Consider the following 13,761-nt stretch of genomic DNA (forward strand, 5'->3'; position numbering starts at 1 on the left):
CTGAGGAACCACTCCCAGTGACAGAAGAGGCATTTCAGATACACTGCCTTGGAATGGGGAGGCTCCATTCCGTAGTTGCAAACCCAACAAACACACACACACACCCGCAACGGAGCAAGGCAGGCTGCATTGACCTTGCCTTGTTAAGGACATTTTGGATTTGGGGTTTTTTGGGGTTTTTTTTTTATATTGGTGGGCTCGCCCTGAACCTTTATGTCAAATGGGGCCTTCTGCCAAAATGCAGAGAGGGAAGAAAGAGGTCAGACGCCAGGAGAACAGAGCTGGATGGGACCTCGGAGATCATCTAGTCCAGCCCCCTGCTCAACCATCTCAGACAAACGGTTGTCTCAATCTCTGCTTTTTAAAAACCTCCCGGGACCCGCAGCTGGCTAGGTGGCTCAGCGGCTAAGACGCTGAGCTGTTCGATCCGAAAGCTGAGCAGCGGGTTGGACTGGAGGACCTCCGAGGTCCCTTCCCACTCTTGTTACTATTATTAAACTTCTGGGAGCAACTCTTCCCTGTGGGATCGAAAGCCTGCTCTTTCTTTTCTTTTCTTTTCTTTTCTTTTTCTTCTCTCCCCTTTCCAAATGGACAGGCCCAGGGCTGTCTGATTGATTGATTGATTGATTGATTGATTGATTGATTGACGGACGGCTGATGGATGGACTGACGGGAGGGCTCCTGGGACTTCTCCGAGTTGTGGGAAAGTTCTCATCTTTTTTATTTGAAGTTTTTTTCTCCCAGCCCCAACTTCGAGCTCCCACCACCCCCAGGTCACTCTAACACCTCCGTCTTTATTGCTGGATGGCTTCGGTTTCCCACAATCGGCTCTCTAATGAGGGGACCCCAATAAAAGGTGATAAAAGGGTGGATTTTCTCTCTCTCTCTCTCTCTCACACACACACACACACAACTGCCTTAACAACTCCCCAACGGCCTGTGCTAATTTCAGATGCAAAGGTTTCTCTCCGTCCCCTCCCCTTGTGCTGTTGAGCATAGCGGGAGGGTGTCAGAAAGGGATTGGACAGCGTAGAAATTGAATGAAAGAAACCAATCTTATTTGTTTTTATTTGTAGCCCACCTTTATTGGGTTTTCCCCCCTTTTTTACGATGCTATAGAGCACTGCACACCAGAACAACTAGACACAAGAACAGTTTTTCCCCGAAACGCCATCACTCTGCTAAACAAACAATTCCCTCCACACTGTCAAACTATTTACTGAATCTGCACTACTATTAATCTTCTCATCTTTCCCATCACCCATCTCTTTCCACTTATGACTGTATGACTGTAACTTTGCTGCTGGCAATCCTTACGATTTATATTGATATTGATTGTTCCTGATTGCTTATTTGTAGTGTTGACTATGACTATCCTTAAGTGTTGTATCATTAAGTGTTAAATTGTACCCTATGACCATCATTTGTGCTGTAAATGTTGTACCTTGATGAAGGTATCTTTTCTTTTATGTACACTGAGAGCCTATGCACCAAAGACAAATTCCTTGTGTGTCCAATCACACTTGGCCAATAAAAATTCTATTCTATTCTATTCTATTCTATTCCATTCCGTTCCATATTTTCTATTCTATTCTATTCTATTCTATTCCATATATTCTATTCTATTCTATTCTATTCTATTCTATTCTATTCCATATATTCTATTCTATTCTATTCTATTCCATTCCATTCCATTCCATATATTCTATTCTATTCTATTCTATTCTATTCTATTCTATTCTATTCTATTCTATTCTAAGAAAGTAGCGAATTGTATCTAACACACACCTGCCCCCGCCTATTTGCCCCACCACGACAACCCTGTGAGGTGGGTTGGGCTGAGAGAGAGGGACAGGCTGGCCCAAAGTCACCCAGATGGCTTTCTTGGCTAAGGCGGGACTGGAACTCACCGTCTCCTGGTGATCGGCCCAAAGTCACCCAGCCAACTTCTGTGCCTAAGGTAGAACTAGAACTCGCCATCTCCTGGTGATTGGCCCAAAGTCCAGCTGCTTTCATACCTAAGGCTGGACTAGAACTCACAGTCTCCTGGGGATCTGCCTGAAACCACCCAGCCAGCTTTCATGCCTAAGGCGTGACTAGAACTCACAGTCTCCTGGTGATTGAACCAAACTCACGCAGCCAACTTCCGTTCCTAAGGCAGGACTAGAACTCCCAGTCTCCTGGTGATTGGCCCAACGTCACCCAGTTGGCTTTTATGCCTAAAGCATAACTCCAAAAGTCTAGAACTCCAAGCCTTCTGGTGATTGCTCCAAAGTTATCCAGCCAGCTTCCGTGTCTAAGGCGGGACTAGAACTCCCAGTCTCTGGGTGATCGAGCCAAAGTCACCCATCCGCTTTCATACCTAAGCCTGGACTAGAACTCCCCATTTCCTAGCGATTGACTCAGTCACCGGGCCAGCTTCCATCCCTAAGGCAGAACTAGAACTCCCAAGTCTCCTGGTGATTGGTTCAAAATCCCCCAGACAGCTTCTGTACTTAAGGTGGGACTAGAATTCCCAGTCTCCTAGTGATCGGCCAAAGTCACCCATCCGCTTTCGTATCTAAGGCTGGACTAGAATTCCCCGTCTCCTGGTGATTGGCCCAAAGTCATCCAACTGGCTTTCATGCCTAAGGCAGGAACTAGAACTCCCAATCTCCTGCTGATCAGCCCAAAGTCACCCATCCACTTTCATATCTAAGGCTAGACTAGAATTCCCAGTCTCCTGGTGATCAGCCCAAAGTCACCCATCCACTTTCATATCTAAGGCTAGACTAGAACTCCCAGTCTCCTGGTAATCAGCCCAAAGTCACCATCCACTTTCATATCTAAGGCTGGACTAGAACTCCCAATCTCCTGGTGATTGGCCCAAAGTCACCCAGCCAGCTTTCATATCTAAGGCTGGACTAGAACTCCCAATCTCCTGCTGATCAGCCCAAAGTCACCCATCCACTTTTATATCTAAGGCTAGACTAGAATTCCCAGTCTCCTGGTGATCGGCCCAAAGTTACCCATCCACTTTCATATCTAAGGCAGGACTAGAACTCCCAATCTCCTGGTGATCGGCCCAAAGTCACCCATCTGCTTTCGTATCTAAGGCTGGACTAGAACTCCCAAGGCGACTGGCGAGTGGCCCAGAGTCGCCTAACCCCATCCAGTGAGAACATCCTGCCTAGCCCAAATCCTCGGGCAGGACTCGATAGGTAGACAAAACTGCTCCATCCAGGCTGACCAGCTGGCTGACTGGGCGACCAACCTTCATCACCATCATCACCGTCCTCATGATCATCATGACACCTTGGCTCTCAGGCACTTGTGAAAAGCCTTGATTGGGCTTTTGCAACAAAAGAGAGGCCACCCTGAGGCCAGGAAGTCACAATCACACTTTGTGGTGGGCTGTATTATGACCGGGACCGCCATCCTCCCCCCCCCCTCCACGGTTGCATATTAATGCAGAGGTCTGCAAACCTGGCTCTTTTAAGACTTGTGGACTTCAACTCCTAGAGTTCAATTCCAATAGAAAATATGGAATGGAATAGAATAAAATAGATATAGAATAGAATAGAATAGAATAGAATAGAATAGAATAGAATAGAATAGAATAGAATAGAATAGAATAGAATAGAATAGATATAAAATTAGAATAGAAGAAAATTCAGAATAGAATAGAATAATGGACTGGACTGGACTGGACTGGAAAGAATAGAACAGAATAGAATAGAATAGAATAGAATAGAATAGAATAGAATAGAATAGAATAGAATAGAATAGAAAATATGGAATAGAATAGAATAGAATAGAATAGAATAGAATAGAATAGAATAGAATAGAATAGATATAAAATTAGAATATAAGAGAATTCAGAATAGAATAGAATAGAATAATGGACTGGACTGGAAAGAATAGAATAGAATAGAATAGAATAGAATAGAAAATATGGAATAGAATAGAATAGATATAAAATTAGAATATAAGAGAATTCAGAATAGAATAGAATAGAATAGAATAGAATAGAATAATGGACTGGACTGGAAAGAATAGAACAGAATAGAATAGAATAAAATAGAATAGAATAGAATGGAATAGAAAATATGGAATAGAATAGAATAGAATAGAATAGAATAGATATAAAATTAGAATAGAAGAGAATTCAGAATAGAATAGAATAGAGTAGAGTAGAGTAGAATAGAATAGAATAGAATAGAAAATATGGAATGGAATGGAGTAGAGTAGAATAGAATAGAATATAATTTTTTATTAAGGATTTTTATTAAGAATCCTAAGATCCAACACTTAGCCGTGAGCTGAAAACGCACCTATTTATTCAAGCGGGACTGGCTTAAATGTTTTATTAAATTTTAATTGGGGTTATTTATATTTTAAGGTTTGTTAAATTGTTTTAAATTTCGGCCACCCTGTAATATGTTTTGTTTTAATCTTGTTTTAATGTGTATATTGTGGATTTTTATTTGGCCGTACACCGCCCTGAGTCCTTCGGGAGAAGGGCGGGATAAAAATCGAATAAAATAAATAAATAAATAAAATAAATAAATGATAGTCATTGGGTACAAATAAGCAATCAGGAAACAATCCGGTGTGTATTCTATCCGGCAGCCCGTTACTTCCTGTATATCCCACTCCGTATTTTCATCCCAGTTAACTGGGTTTTATTTTCTGGGTCGCTTCTGACTAACCAGTTTCTTGAGTCGGCTCCCTAGATTTTTTCCATTCCAGGCCATTCCAGCAGTGGGATAGGATTCTCTTGAAACTCCAAACAAACCAAAAAGTGGCGTTCTTAGCCCCCCACCCCAACCTCAAAAAAGACACTTTTCCCAAAAGGGTTACCCCAATTTTGCCCACCGCTGTCCAACCCCAGGAATCGCATTAGGTTTCTTTTGGCAGCTGCTGCGCACAGCTGGCTCAAGGTCCCTCTTAGCTGGAGCCCATGGAAGACACGGGAAAGTGTGGGGAGGGGGAGATTAGGGTCAGGGGTCCTAATGTGGGTGGGGAGGGGGTCTTCCTGCTGCACGTGTCCCTGCCACGCGCCGGCTCTCCCGGGCTTAGATCAAAGGCGGGGAGGGGGAGGAAGGAGGGGGAGGGCGGAGAGGAGCGGGTGGGTTTCTATAAAAAGGGGTCTCCAGGCGCGACCCCCGCGCAGATGAGTCTCGGGCTCGCTCCAGGACCCCCGCCCGGCTTGGAAAGGACGATGATGAAGATGGGGAGTCCCAAGGAGGAAGGGAAGAAAAAGGTAAGGGAGTTTACCCACGCGGGGTCCGCGCGTGGGGAAGCCAAGGCAGGCGACCCCCCCTCTTTTTCCGAGACCCCCCAACCCGTCTCCTCTCTTCCCCCGCAGCTGCTGAAGCCCCTGATGGAGAAGCGGCGGCGGGAGCGCATGAACCGCAGCCTGGCTCGCCTGCGGGTTTTGCTGCTGGAAGCCACGCGCGACGAGGTGAGCCCCGTGGGGAGGGTCTTCCTTGCCCCCACCCCAAAAACCCCGGGAGGGGATCGCGGAGAAGCTGCGGAGAGTTTGGTTTTTCATGCCCCCTCAACCTTCCTTTCCCTCCCTTCTCTGTCTGCCTCCCACCCACCCCCCACCTCCCACTCTTCCCACCCACCCACCCACCCACGCACCCTGCGCTCGTCTCGGCCTTTTTCTCGTTCTCCGCAGAGGCTCCGAAACCCCAAAGTGGAGAAAGCGGAAATCTTGCAAAAGACGGTGGAATTCCTCAAGACGCAGCCGCTCCCAGGTACTTATTTACTTTCCCCCTTTTTCCTTCCTTCCTTCCTTCCTTCCCTTCTTTTTCCTTCCTTCATTCTCCCATCTATCTTCCTTTCCTTTCTTTCCCTCCCTCTCACCCCTCTCACCTTCTTTTTCTCCTTCCCATCTTCCTCTCATCTATCTTCCTTTCCTTCTTCCTTCCTTCCTTCCTTCCTTCTTTCCCTCCTTCTCACCTTCTTTTTCTTCGCCCCGTCTCTTCCTTCCTTCTCTCCCTCCCATCTTTCTTCCTTTCCTTCTTTCGAAGATAAGAGGGATGAGAGGGAGAGGAGGAAGAGACGGGAAGAAGAAAAAGAAGGGGAGAGTGATGAGAGGGAGGGAAAGAAGGAAGGAAAGGAAGAAAGAAAGAAAGATGGGAGGTAGGGAAGGAAGGAAGGAAGGAAGGAAGGAAGGAAGGAAGGAAGGAAGGAAGGAAGGAAGGATCTTCCTTCTTTGTCTCCCTCCTTCTCTCCCTCTCATCCCTCTTACCTCTTTTTCTTCTTCCCTTCTTCCTCTTCCCTTCTCTTCTCCTTTTCTTTCCCTTCTTCCTTTTCCAATATTTATTTATTTATTTATTTATTTATTTATTTATTTCTCTCGCCTTCCTTCCTTCTCTTACCCCCCTTTTTTCCTTTCCCTCTTTCTACCTTTATTTCTCTCCCTCCTTCCTTCCTTCTCTCCCTCTCATCTTTCCTCCCTTTCCTTCTTTCTCTCCCTCCGTCCCCCCCTTCTTAGTCTCTCCTTCCTTCCTTCCTTCTCTACCATCTTTCTTCCTTTCCTTCTTTCTCTCCCTCCGTCCCCCCCTTCTTAGTCTCTCCTTCCTTCCTTCCTTCTCTACCATCTTTCTTCCTTTCCTTCTTTCTCTTCCTCTCTCCTTCCTTCCCTTCCTCTCCTCTTTTTCCTCTTCTCTTTTTTACTTCCTTCTTTCTTTCTTTCTCTTCCTCCTTCCTTCCATCCCTCTTCCTTTCCCTCTTCCTTTCCTTCCTCAAATGAAAGAACTCCGCAACAGCTGTCCAGCTCTTCAGAAAAAGAAAAAGAAAAAAACCTTGCAGGGGGTTTCAACCCCCCAATCTTTTCCCAGCTGGTTATTCCTGGGATGGGTTGGGGGCTCCCCCAGACTGTTCCTTGCCAGTGTTATTGATGTGGTTTTCTTGTATGCTGTCCAGAGTTGCTTTTATTGTGAGATGGGGCGGCGGGATAAATTTGATGAATGTATCACGCGATGGATAAATGTCCAGAAAAAGTTCGATTTTTCTCTCCATGAACTGAAATTTTGCCCCCCCCCAAAAAAAAAGGGGCGCAAAGTTTTTTTCCCCAGAATAAAATCGGAACTTTTCAACTCTGCTATTCATTGTTTCGCCCTCTGGTGTTAAACCGGGGAGAATGGTAACTTTTAAGGTGGGCGGACTTCAACTCCCAGAATCCCCTTCCCCCACCCCCACCAGCGTTGAATTCTGGGAGTTTATTTTATTTATTATTTATTTATTTGCATTTATATCCCGCCCTTCTCCGAAGACTCAGGGCGGCTTACACTATGTTAAGCAATAGTCTTCATTCTATTTGTATATTTATATACAAAGTCAACTTTTATTGCCCCCAACAATCTGGGTCCTCATTTTACCTACCTTATAAAGGATGGAAGGCTGAGTCAACCTTGGGCCTGGTGGGACTAGAACCTGCAGTAATTGCAAGCGGCTGTGTTAATAACAGACTGTCTTAGCAGTCTGAGCCACCAGAGGCCCATCTTAAAAGTGGCCACAGTTGGGGGAAAAAAACAACAACCCACGTAGGCAAATTATACACATACCTACAGTCGTGGCCAAAATTGTGGAAACCTTTTGGGAAAAGTGTCTTTTTGAGGTTGGGGGGCTAATAACACCACTTTTTTTGTTTGTTTGGAGTTTCAAGAGAATCCTATTCCAATGCTGGAATGGCTGGGAATAGCCCAATTCAAAATCTAGGGAGCCGACTCAAGAAACTGGTTAGTCAGAAGCGACCTAGCAATAAAACCCAGTTTAATCGAAGCCATCATTCCATCTTGGTTTCACGTGAAAACAGCTGCAGAACTCAAAAGGCTCGATTCCCTCCATGGGAAGACGTTGTAAGGCCATCATTCGTGCTAAAGGTGACCCAACGAAGGATTCACTGACAAGGGGAATCATTTTTGCATATCTCGTTTTTTTTCTACGGTGATCGTTTTTGTAGATCTTGCTTTTTTTTCTACATAGTTCACTTTCCTTCTTTATTCCGCAACTGCTATCCAGATAGCAAATCCTTCCTAAAAGTGATTGCATGACATTCTCGATTAAATGATCTTTCCATTGATCTATAATTTTAAGGTACTACTCCCCCCCCCCCAAAAAAGTGGTGTTATTAGCTAGCTTTAAGAAAATCCACTTTTCCCAAAAGGTTTCCCCAATTTTGAGGCAGTTCCTCTAGGGGCCTTCGAAGCCAGCCCGCTTGGAGGGCGTCACATTGGGGGGGAAGGCAGCCCCCACTATTTCGCTCAATCGTTCTCTTTCCCTCCGCGGTCAATTTTCTTTCCTCCCCTCTTCCACTTCTGCTCCCCCCTCCCTCAGTTGTTTGACCTTATGGGGTAAGTGCAATTAAATATATGGGGGGGGGAGGTAGGTAAGGGGAGGGGGCTGCTGGGAGGAGGAATTGTCTCCGGTGACTTCGGTCTCTGCGAAATCAACTTCGGTCTCTCCTGGCCAGGTGGGGATTTGGCTCAGCGTGTAGGGACAGCCGTCAGAGGCCTTGGTAGAGGAGGGGGAGACCTATGGTACTACTATGAGTCCTGGCGTAAGGTTGTCCTTTGTATGTTTCCAAATTGCCAGTGTGATTCTTAAATTGATCTGCCTTCTTTCTTTCCTTCCTTCCATCCTTTCTTCCTTTCTTTTTCTTTCTTTTTTTCCTTCTTTCTATTTCTTTCTTTCTTTCTCTTCTTCCTTCCTTTTTTCCTTCTATCGCCTTTCCTTTTTTCCTTCTCTTCCTTCCTTCCATCCACCCATCCATCTCCCTTTTTTCCTTCTATCTCTCATCCTTCTTTCCTTCTACTTCCTTCCTTCCCTTCCTTCCTTCTCTTCACTCTTCCTTCTTTCCTTTTACTTCCTATCCTTCCTTCTTTCCTCCCTCCCTTCTCATTCCCATCTCCTTCCTTCCTTTTCTTCTGTTTCTCTTCCTTCTTTCCTTCTACTTCTTCCTTCATTCCTTCGTGCCTTCCTTTCTTCTCATTCCCATCTCCTTCCTTCCTTCCTTGTCTTCTATCTCTCTTCCTTCTTTCCTTCTACTTCCTTTCCTTCCTTCTTTCCTCCCTCCCTTCCACTCCCATCTCCTTCCTTCCTTCTTTCCTTCCTTCCTTCCTTGTCTTTTATCTCTCTTCCTTATTTCCTTCTACTTCCTTTCCTTCCTTCTTTCCTCCCTCCCTTCTCATTCCCATCTCCTTCCTTCCTTTTCTTCTTTCTCTCCCTTCTTTCCTTCTACTTCTTCCTTCCTTCCTTCCTTCTTTCCTTCCTTTCTTCTTGTTCCCAACTCCTTCCTTCCTTCCATGTCTTCTATCTCTCTTCCTTCTTTCCTTCCACTTCCTTCCCTCCCTCCCTTCCTCCTCATTCCCGTCTCCTCCCTTCTTCCCCGCACCATGCAGAAGGGGTCACCAAGGAAGAAAATCTCCTGGAAAGCTACCGCAGTGGCCACCGCCAGTGCCTCGCACAAGCCACCGACTTCCTCCGAGCCAGCCCCGGTCTCTGCCCTGCCCAGAAAGCCTTTTGCGTGGACCGCATCGGTCACTGCATGGAGCAACTCGCACCCAGGCCCCAGCCGGAGCTCCCCTGCGCCCCCCTGGCGCCCTCCAACCCCAGATACGACTCTCAGCCGTGTTACAGCCCCAGCGTCTTCGGCGGGTGCAGCCCGCCTCTGGGGGGACCTGCGTTCCTCTGGGCCCCAGGGCCCACCCCCAGCCCCTCCGGCTCTGGACTGCAGGCCTGCCCACCCAGCCTGGCCCCACTGACGGAGGGCTGCAGCAGCCGAGCCCCACAGAGCAGACTCTCGGAGAGATGGGGGCCCACAGGACTGAGAGTGTGGAGACCCTGGCCGTAAGTCCAAGACCCACATCTTACGTGGATGCTCTTCAGTGGGTATCACAGGAGCTTTGATGCTGCCAAAGACTCAAGAATTCTGGGCCGGTGGTGGGTTGTGTTGTGTTGTGTATTTGCATGTGAGTGTGTGTGTATGAGAGAGAGAGAGAGAGTTTTGTTTATTTGGGTTTTTGTGGGTGTGTCTCTTTTGCTGCACCTCTTGGCACAAAGACTATTCTGCAAATTGCCTTCTGTTTGGTTCGCTTCTGCTCGGCAGATCTGTGCAGATCCCCGAAAAGTGTCTATGATGCAGTGGGGGGGGAAAAATATTCTTATTTTTTGCCGCTGGCAGTTCTGCATTTTCCAGGCTCGTCCTACATACATAGAAGGAAGGTCGCATTCATTATTCCTCTTGAAAGAACTCACTCGCAGCAATGCTTCCGAACCGTTCTTGGATTTCAATGGTTCTTGGCTTTCCAATAAACCAGATGAAAACAAACTGTGCAGAAAAGTGGTCTCATTTGTGGTGTGTGTGTGTGTCTTTGGGTCTAAACACCCCCCCCCCACTTCACAGCACAAAGCTAAAGTTGTGTGTGTTCCGTGGCCAACTGCCCCAAAAGTGACAATTGCTCTCCACAAATCACACAACCCCCAACCCTTTTCATCCAGATGTGTTTAAGGAGTGGGTGCCATATGGGTGTGAGGGTGTGTAGCAGTGGTTATAAACGGGGTGGGAAGGAGAAAAAGAAGGTGAGAGGGATGAGAGGGAGGGAAAGAAAGAAGGAAAGAAGGAGGAAAGGAAGAAAGATGGGAGGGAGAGAAGGAAGGAAGAAGGGAAGAAGAAAAAGAGGGATGAGAGAGAGAAGGAAGAGAAAGAGACAAGTTTTAGAATGTGCCGAGATGGACAAATTAACAAAAGAAATTAAAGAAGACACAGATTATTACACAATTTGGCACAAATAGTATCAATGGCTTGAGACTAGAAAGAAACAATAAAATTAACAAAAGAAATTAAAGAAAAAGAAGACACAGATTATTACACAATTTGGCACAAATGATATCAATGGTTTGAGACTAGAAAGAAACAATAAAATTAACAAAAGAAATTAAAGAAAAAGAAGATACAGATTATTACATAATTTGGCACAAATGATATCAATGGCTTGAGACTAAAAAGAAACAATAAAATTAACAAAAGAAATTAAAGAAAAAGAAGACACAGATTATTACATAATTTGGCACAAATGGTATCAATGGCTTGAGACTAGAAAGAAACAATAAAATTAACAAAAGAAATTAAAGAAAAAGAAGACACAGATTATTACATAATTTGGCACAAATGATATCAATGGGTTGAGACTAGAAAGAAACAATAAAATTAAAAAAAAGAAATTAAAGAAAACGAAGACACAGATTATTACATAATTTGGCATAAATGGTATCAATGGCTTGAGACTAGAAAGAAACAATAAAATTAACAAAAAGAAATTAAAGAAAAAGAAGACACAGATTATTACATAATTTGGCACAAATGATACCAGTGGTTTGAGACTAGAAAGAAACAATAAAATATAAAAGGGAGGAATCTAGAAATGTAAAATATGTATATAGCAAATATCTATAGAAATGTATATAAGTAAGGTTATTAGTGTTAGAAAATACAGTGTAACCAAAGAAAAAGGGACAATGAAGAAAATAAAATAGTAAAAGAGAGGGGGGGAAATATATAAAATGGAAAGAAGACCACTAAGAAACACAAAGGAGGATATATTTAGACGTTGCATGTTATGTGTTTGTCATATTGCGTTATAATAAAAATATTTAAAAAAGAGAAAGAAGGGAAGAAGAGAAAGAAGGTGAGAGGGTGGGGAGGGGAAGATAGGGAGTTGATGTTTTGTTGTGCAAGAGAAGCTGGAGGTCTGGAAAGATGTTGAGATTTTGGGAAAAAGTGCAGAGAAGAGCAACTAGGATGATCAAAGGCCCGGAGACTCAATCATAGGAAGAATGATTGCAGGATTTGGGTTTGGCCAGTCTAGAGAAAAGAAGAATTTGGGGGGGGGGATGACATTATAGCAGTCTTCCAGTATTTGAGGGGCTGCCCCAAAGAAGTGGGGGGTCAAATTATTCTCCAAAGGCCCCCCTCCGAAGGCAGGACAAGAAGCAACGGATGGAAACTAACCAAGAAGAGAAGCAACCTGGAATTCAAGAGAAACTTCCTAACAGTGAGGACTATTAACCAGTGGAACTCCTTGCCACCAGAAATTGTGGGTAGCTCCATCACTGGAAGTTTTTAAGAAGAGTCTAGAGCAGTCACTTATCTGAAATAGTACAGGTTCTCCTGGTTGAGTGGTGGGGGAGGGGCGGGCGGGCTGGACTAGAAGACCTCCAAGGTCCCTTTCCAGTTCTATTCTATTCTACAGCGTTACAACAATGCGACTTCTTTTTTTCCGCGACCATTTTTTTCACACTTAACGACCGTCGCAGCTTTCCCCCCTGGTGGCGGGGCTCAGAATTCAAATGCTTGGCAAGCGACTCCTATTTATGACGGTCTCTCAAGCGAAGTCGCAAGGGTGGGGCGAATAATCCGATTCACTTAAAGGCCTAGTTTTACCCCTGCAAGCGGTTCCCGCCACAAGAGCGGCAGGAAAAGTTGTCCAAACGGAGCCCCAAACTCGCTCAATTTGATTTAGCAAAAGAAATGTGGTGGTCCTAAGTCGAGGACCGCCTGCACAGCACCAGTTTACAATTTGCATGGAGTTTACATGCATACAAAAAACATAAGCGAGCAAGACGGCATTGGTGGTTCAGTGGTAGAATTCTCGCCTGCCACGCGGGAGGCCCGGGTTCGATTCCCGGCCAATGCAACTCAAGTTTTCTTTTTTTTAAAAAAAAATAATAATAATTGATTTAAATTTTCCCATCCAGCAGATGCACAATCGCAGAGCATTCCTTCCCCCAACTTTCTGCAAACCTGGGTTCCCGGTGTGTCAGTTTCCCCACGTTGCAACCCATCCCTGCCTTGCATCCGTTTTTTTTTTCCTTTTCTTTTTTTCTTTTTGCACCGCAAAAAAGTTTGAGATGGGGGAGGGGCGGCGCGTGAGAAGAAAAAAAAACAAACCCCGAGAAGTGAAGCTTTGCAAAAATGTGCAAATTTTTTTTGCAAAACAAGCCACCAAGAGTCACTTGGCTGATACAGGAATGCAAAAGAGGAGGGGATGCATTTTTAGGAAAAACGCCAGTTTTTTGCACCCGTGGGCACTTTGCAGAGGTGAAGGGGAAATTGGGGAAATTGGGGAAGGAAAAAAAATGAATAAAAAAAAACAAGGCACCGCTGGGATTCGAACCCAGGATCTCCTGTTTACTAGACAGGCGCTTTAACCAACTAAGCCACGGCGCCAATGTGGCCAATATTCCCCTTTTTTCTAATCTCAGTATGTAAAGGAAGAAATAAGCATAATCTTAATTTTTTTTAATTTCTTTTTTTTTTTTAAAAAGAGAGATCACCGCTTTTGCAACGTGGCGCCCGCAGCAGCAATTGTGCAAAAAAAAAAAAACAAGGGGAAAAAATTTCATCCTTTAAAGATTTATTTAAAAAAAAAAAAAAAAGGCGCAAGGGATTTGCTTTCTGCCCTTTGCACATGCTCGCTCAACCTTTGCTCCCGCGGCCCGGGTGCCAAAGCGCTCTGTGCATGCTCAGGAAATCTCCGCCGTCCCTTTTTTTTTTTTTGCAAGGTTTCCAACGCCGTGCAAAAGCAATGGGGCATCAATAGCAAAGCAAGCGGACGGGAGGCCAGGCGAGGGGATGTAGCTCAGTGGTAGAGCGCATGCTTCGCATGTATGAGGCCCCGGGTTCAATCCCCGGCATCTCCACGTTTTATTTTTATTTTATTTTATTTGCCTTTGGGGCAAAAAATATTTTTAAAAAGTCTTTGGACA

The 13,761-nt window shown here is 44.9% G+C and overlaps 2 protein-coding genes and 3 non-coding genes across 5 annotated transcripts in view; 3 read left to right on the plus strand and 2 right to left on the minus strand.

Moving 5' to 3' along the window:
* HES7 (hes family bHLH transcription factor 7) overlaps positions 1–3,286 on the minus strand; it is a 38,539-nt gene extending 35,253 nt beyond the window's left edge. The window contains exon 1 of the mRNA XM_058180391.1: positions 3,254–3,286. Coding sequence (XP_058036374.1) covers positions 3,254–3,286 — 33 coding nt within the window. The remainder of the gene's footprint in view (positions 1–3,253) is intronic.
* A 1,869-nt stretch (positions 3,287–5,155) lies between these two features.
* On the plus strand, positions 5,156–9,847 carry LOC131196921 (transcription factor HES-7.1-like). Its single transcript, XM_058180401.1, has 4 exons — positions 5,156–5,245; positions 5,351–5,446; positions 5,666–5,744; positions 9,396–9,847. Exons 1-4 carry the CDS (start codon positions 5,156–5,158, stop codon positions 9,845–9,847), a joined length of 717 nt encoding a protein of 238 aa, XP_058036384.1.
* A 2,771-nt stretch (positions 9,848–12,618) lies between these two features.
* On the plus strand, positions 12,619–12,689 carry TRNAG-GCC (transfer RNA glycine (anticodon GCC)). Its single transcript has one exon. It is a non-coding gene; the product is annotated as a tRNA-Gly (tRNA).
* A 459-nt stretch (positions 12,690–13,148) lies between these two features.
* Positions 13,149–13,222, minus strand: TRNAT-AGU (transfer RNA threonine (anticodon AGU)). The gene has a single exon. It is a non-coding gene; the product is annotated as a tRNA-Thr (tRNA).
* Positions 13,223–13,623: 401 nt separating this feature from the next.
* TRNAA-CGC (transfer RNA alanine (anticodon CGC)) lies at positions 13,624–13,695 on the plus strand. The gene has a single exon. It is a non-coding gene; the product is annotated as a tRNA-Ala (tRNA).
* The last annotated feature ends 66 nt before the right edge of the window (positions 13,696–13,761 follow it).

This window comes from Ahaetulla prasina, chromosome 4 (assembly GCF_028640845.1).
Source record: "Ahaetulla prasina isolate Xishuangbanna chromosome 4, ASM2864084v1, whole genome shotgun sequence".
In the NCBI taxonomy this organism is placed as follows: Eukaryota; Metazoa; Chordata; class Lepidosauria; order Squamata; family Colubridae; genus Ahaetulla; species Ahaetulla prasina.

Bases quoted from the DNA above. Each gene is read 5' to 3' on its own strand.
- LOC131196921 (XM_058180401.1), top strand. From the start codon at position 5,156: ATGAGTCTCGGGCTCGCTCCAGGACCCCCGCCCGGCTTGGAAAGGACG. The intron at 5,246-5,350 runs GTAAGGGAGTTT...CTTCCCCCGCAG, and splicing joins AGGAGGAAGGGAAGAAAAAG to CTGCTGAAGCCCCTGATGGA. The intron at 5,745-9,395 runs GTACTTATTTAC...CGCACCATGCAG, and splicing joins CAAGACGCAGCCGCTCCCAG to AAGGGGTCACCAAGGAAGAA.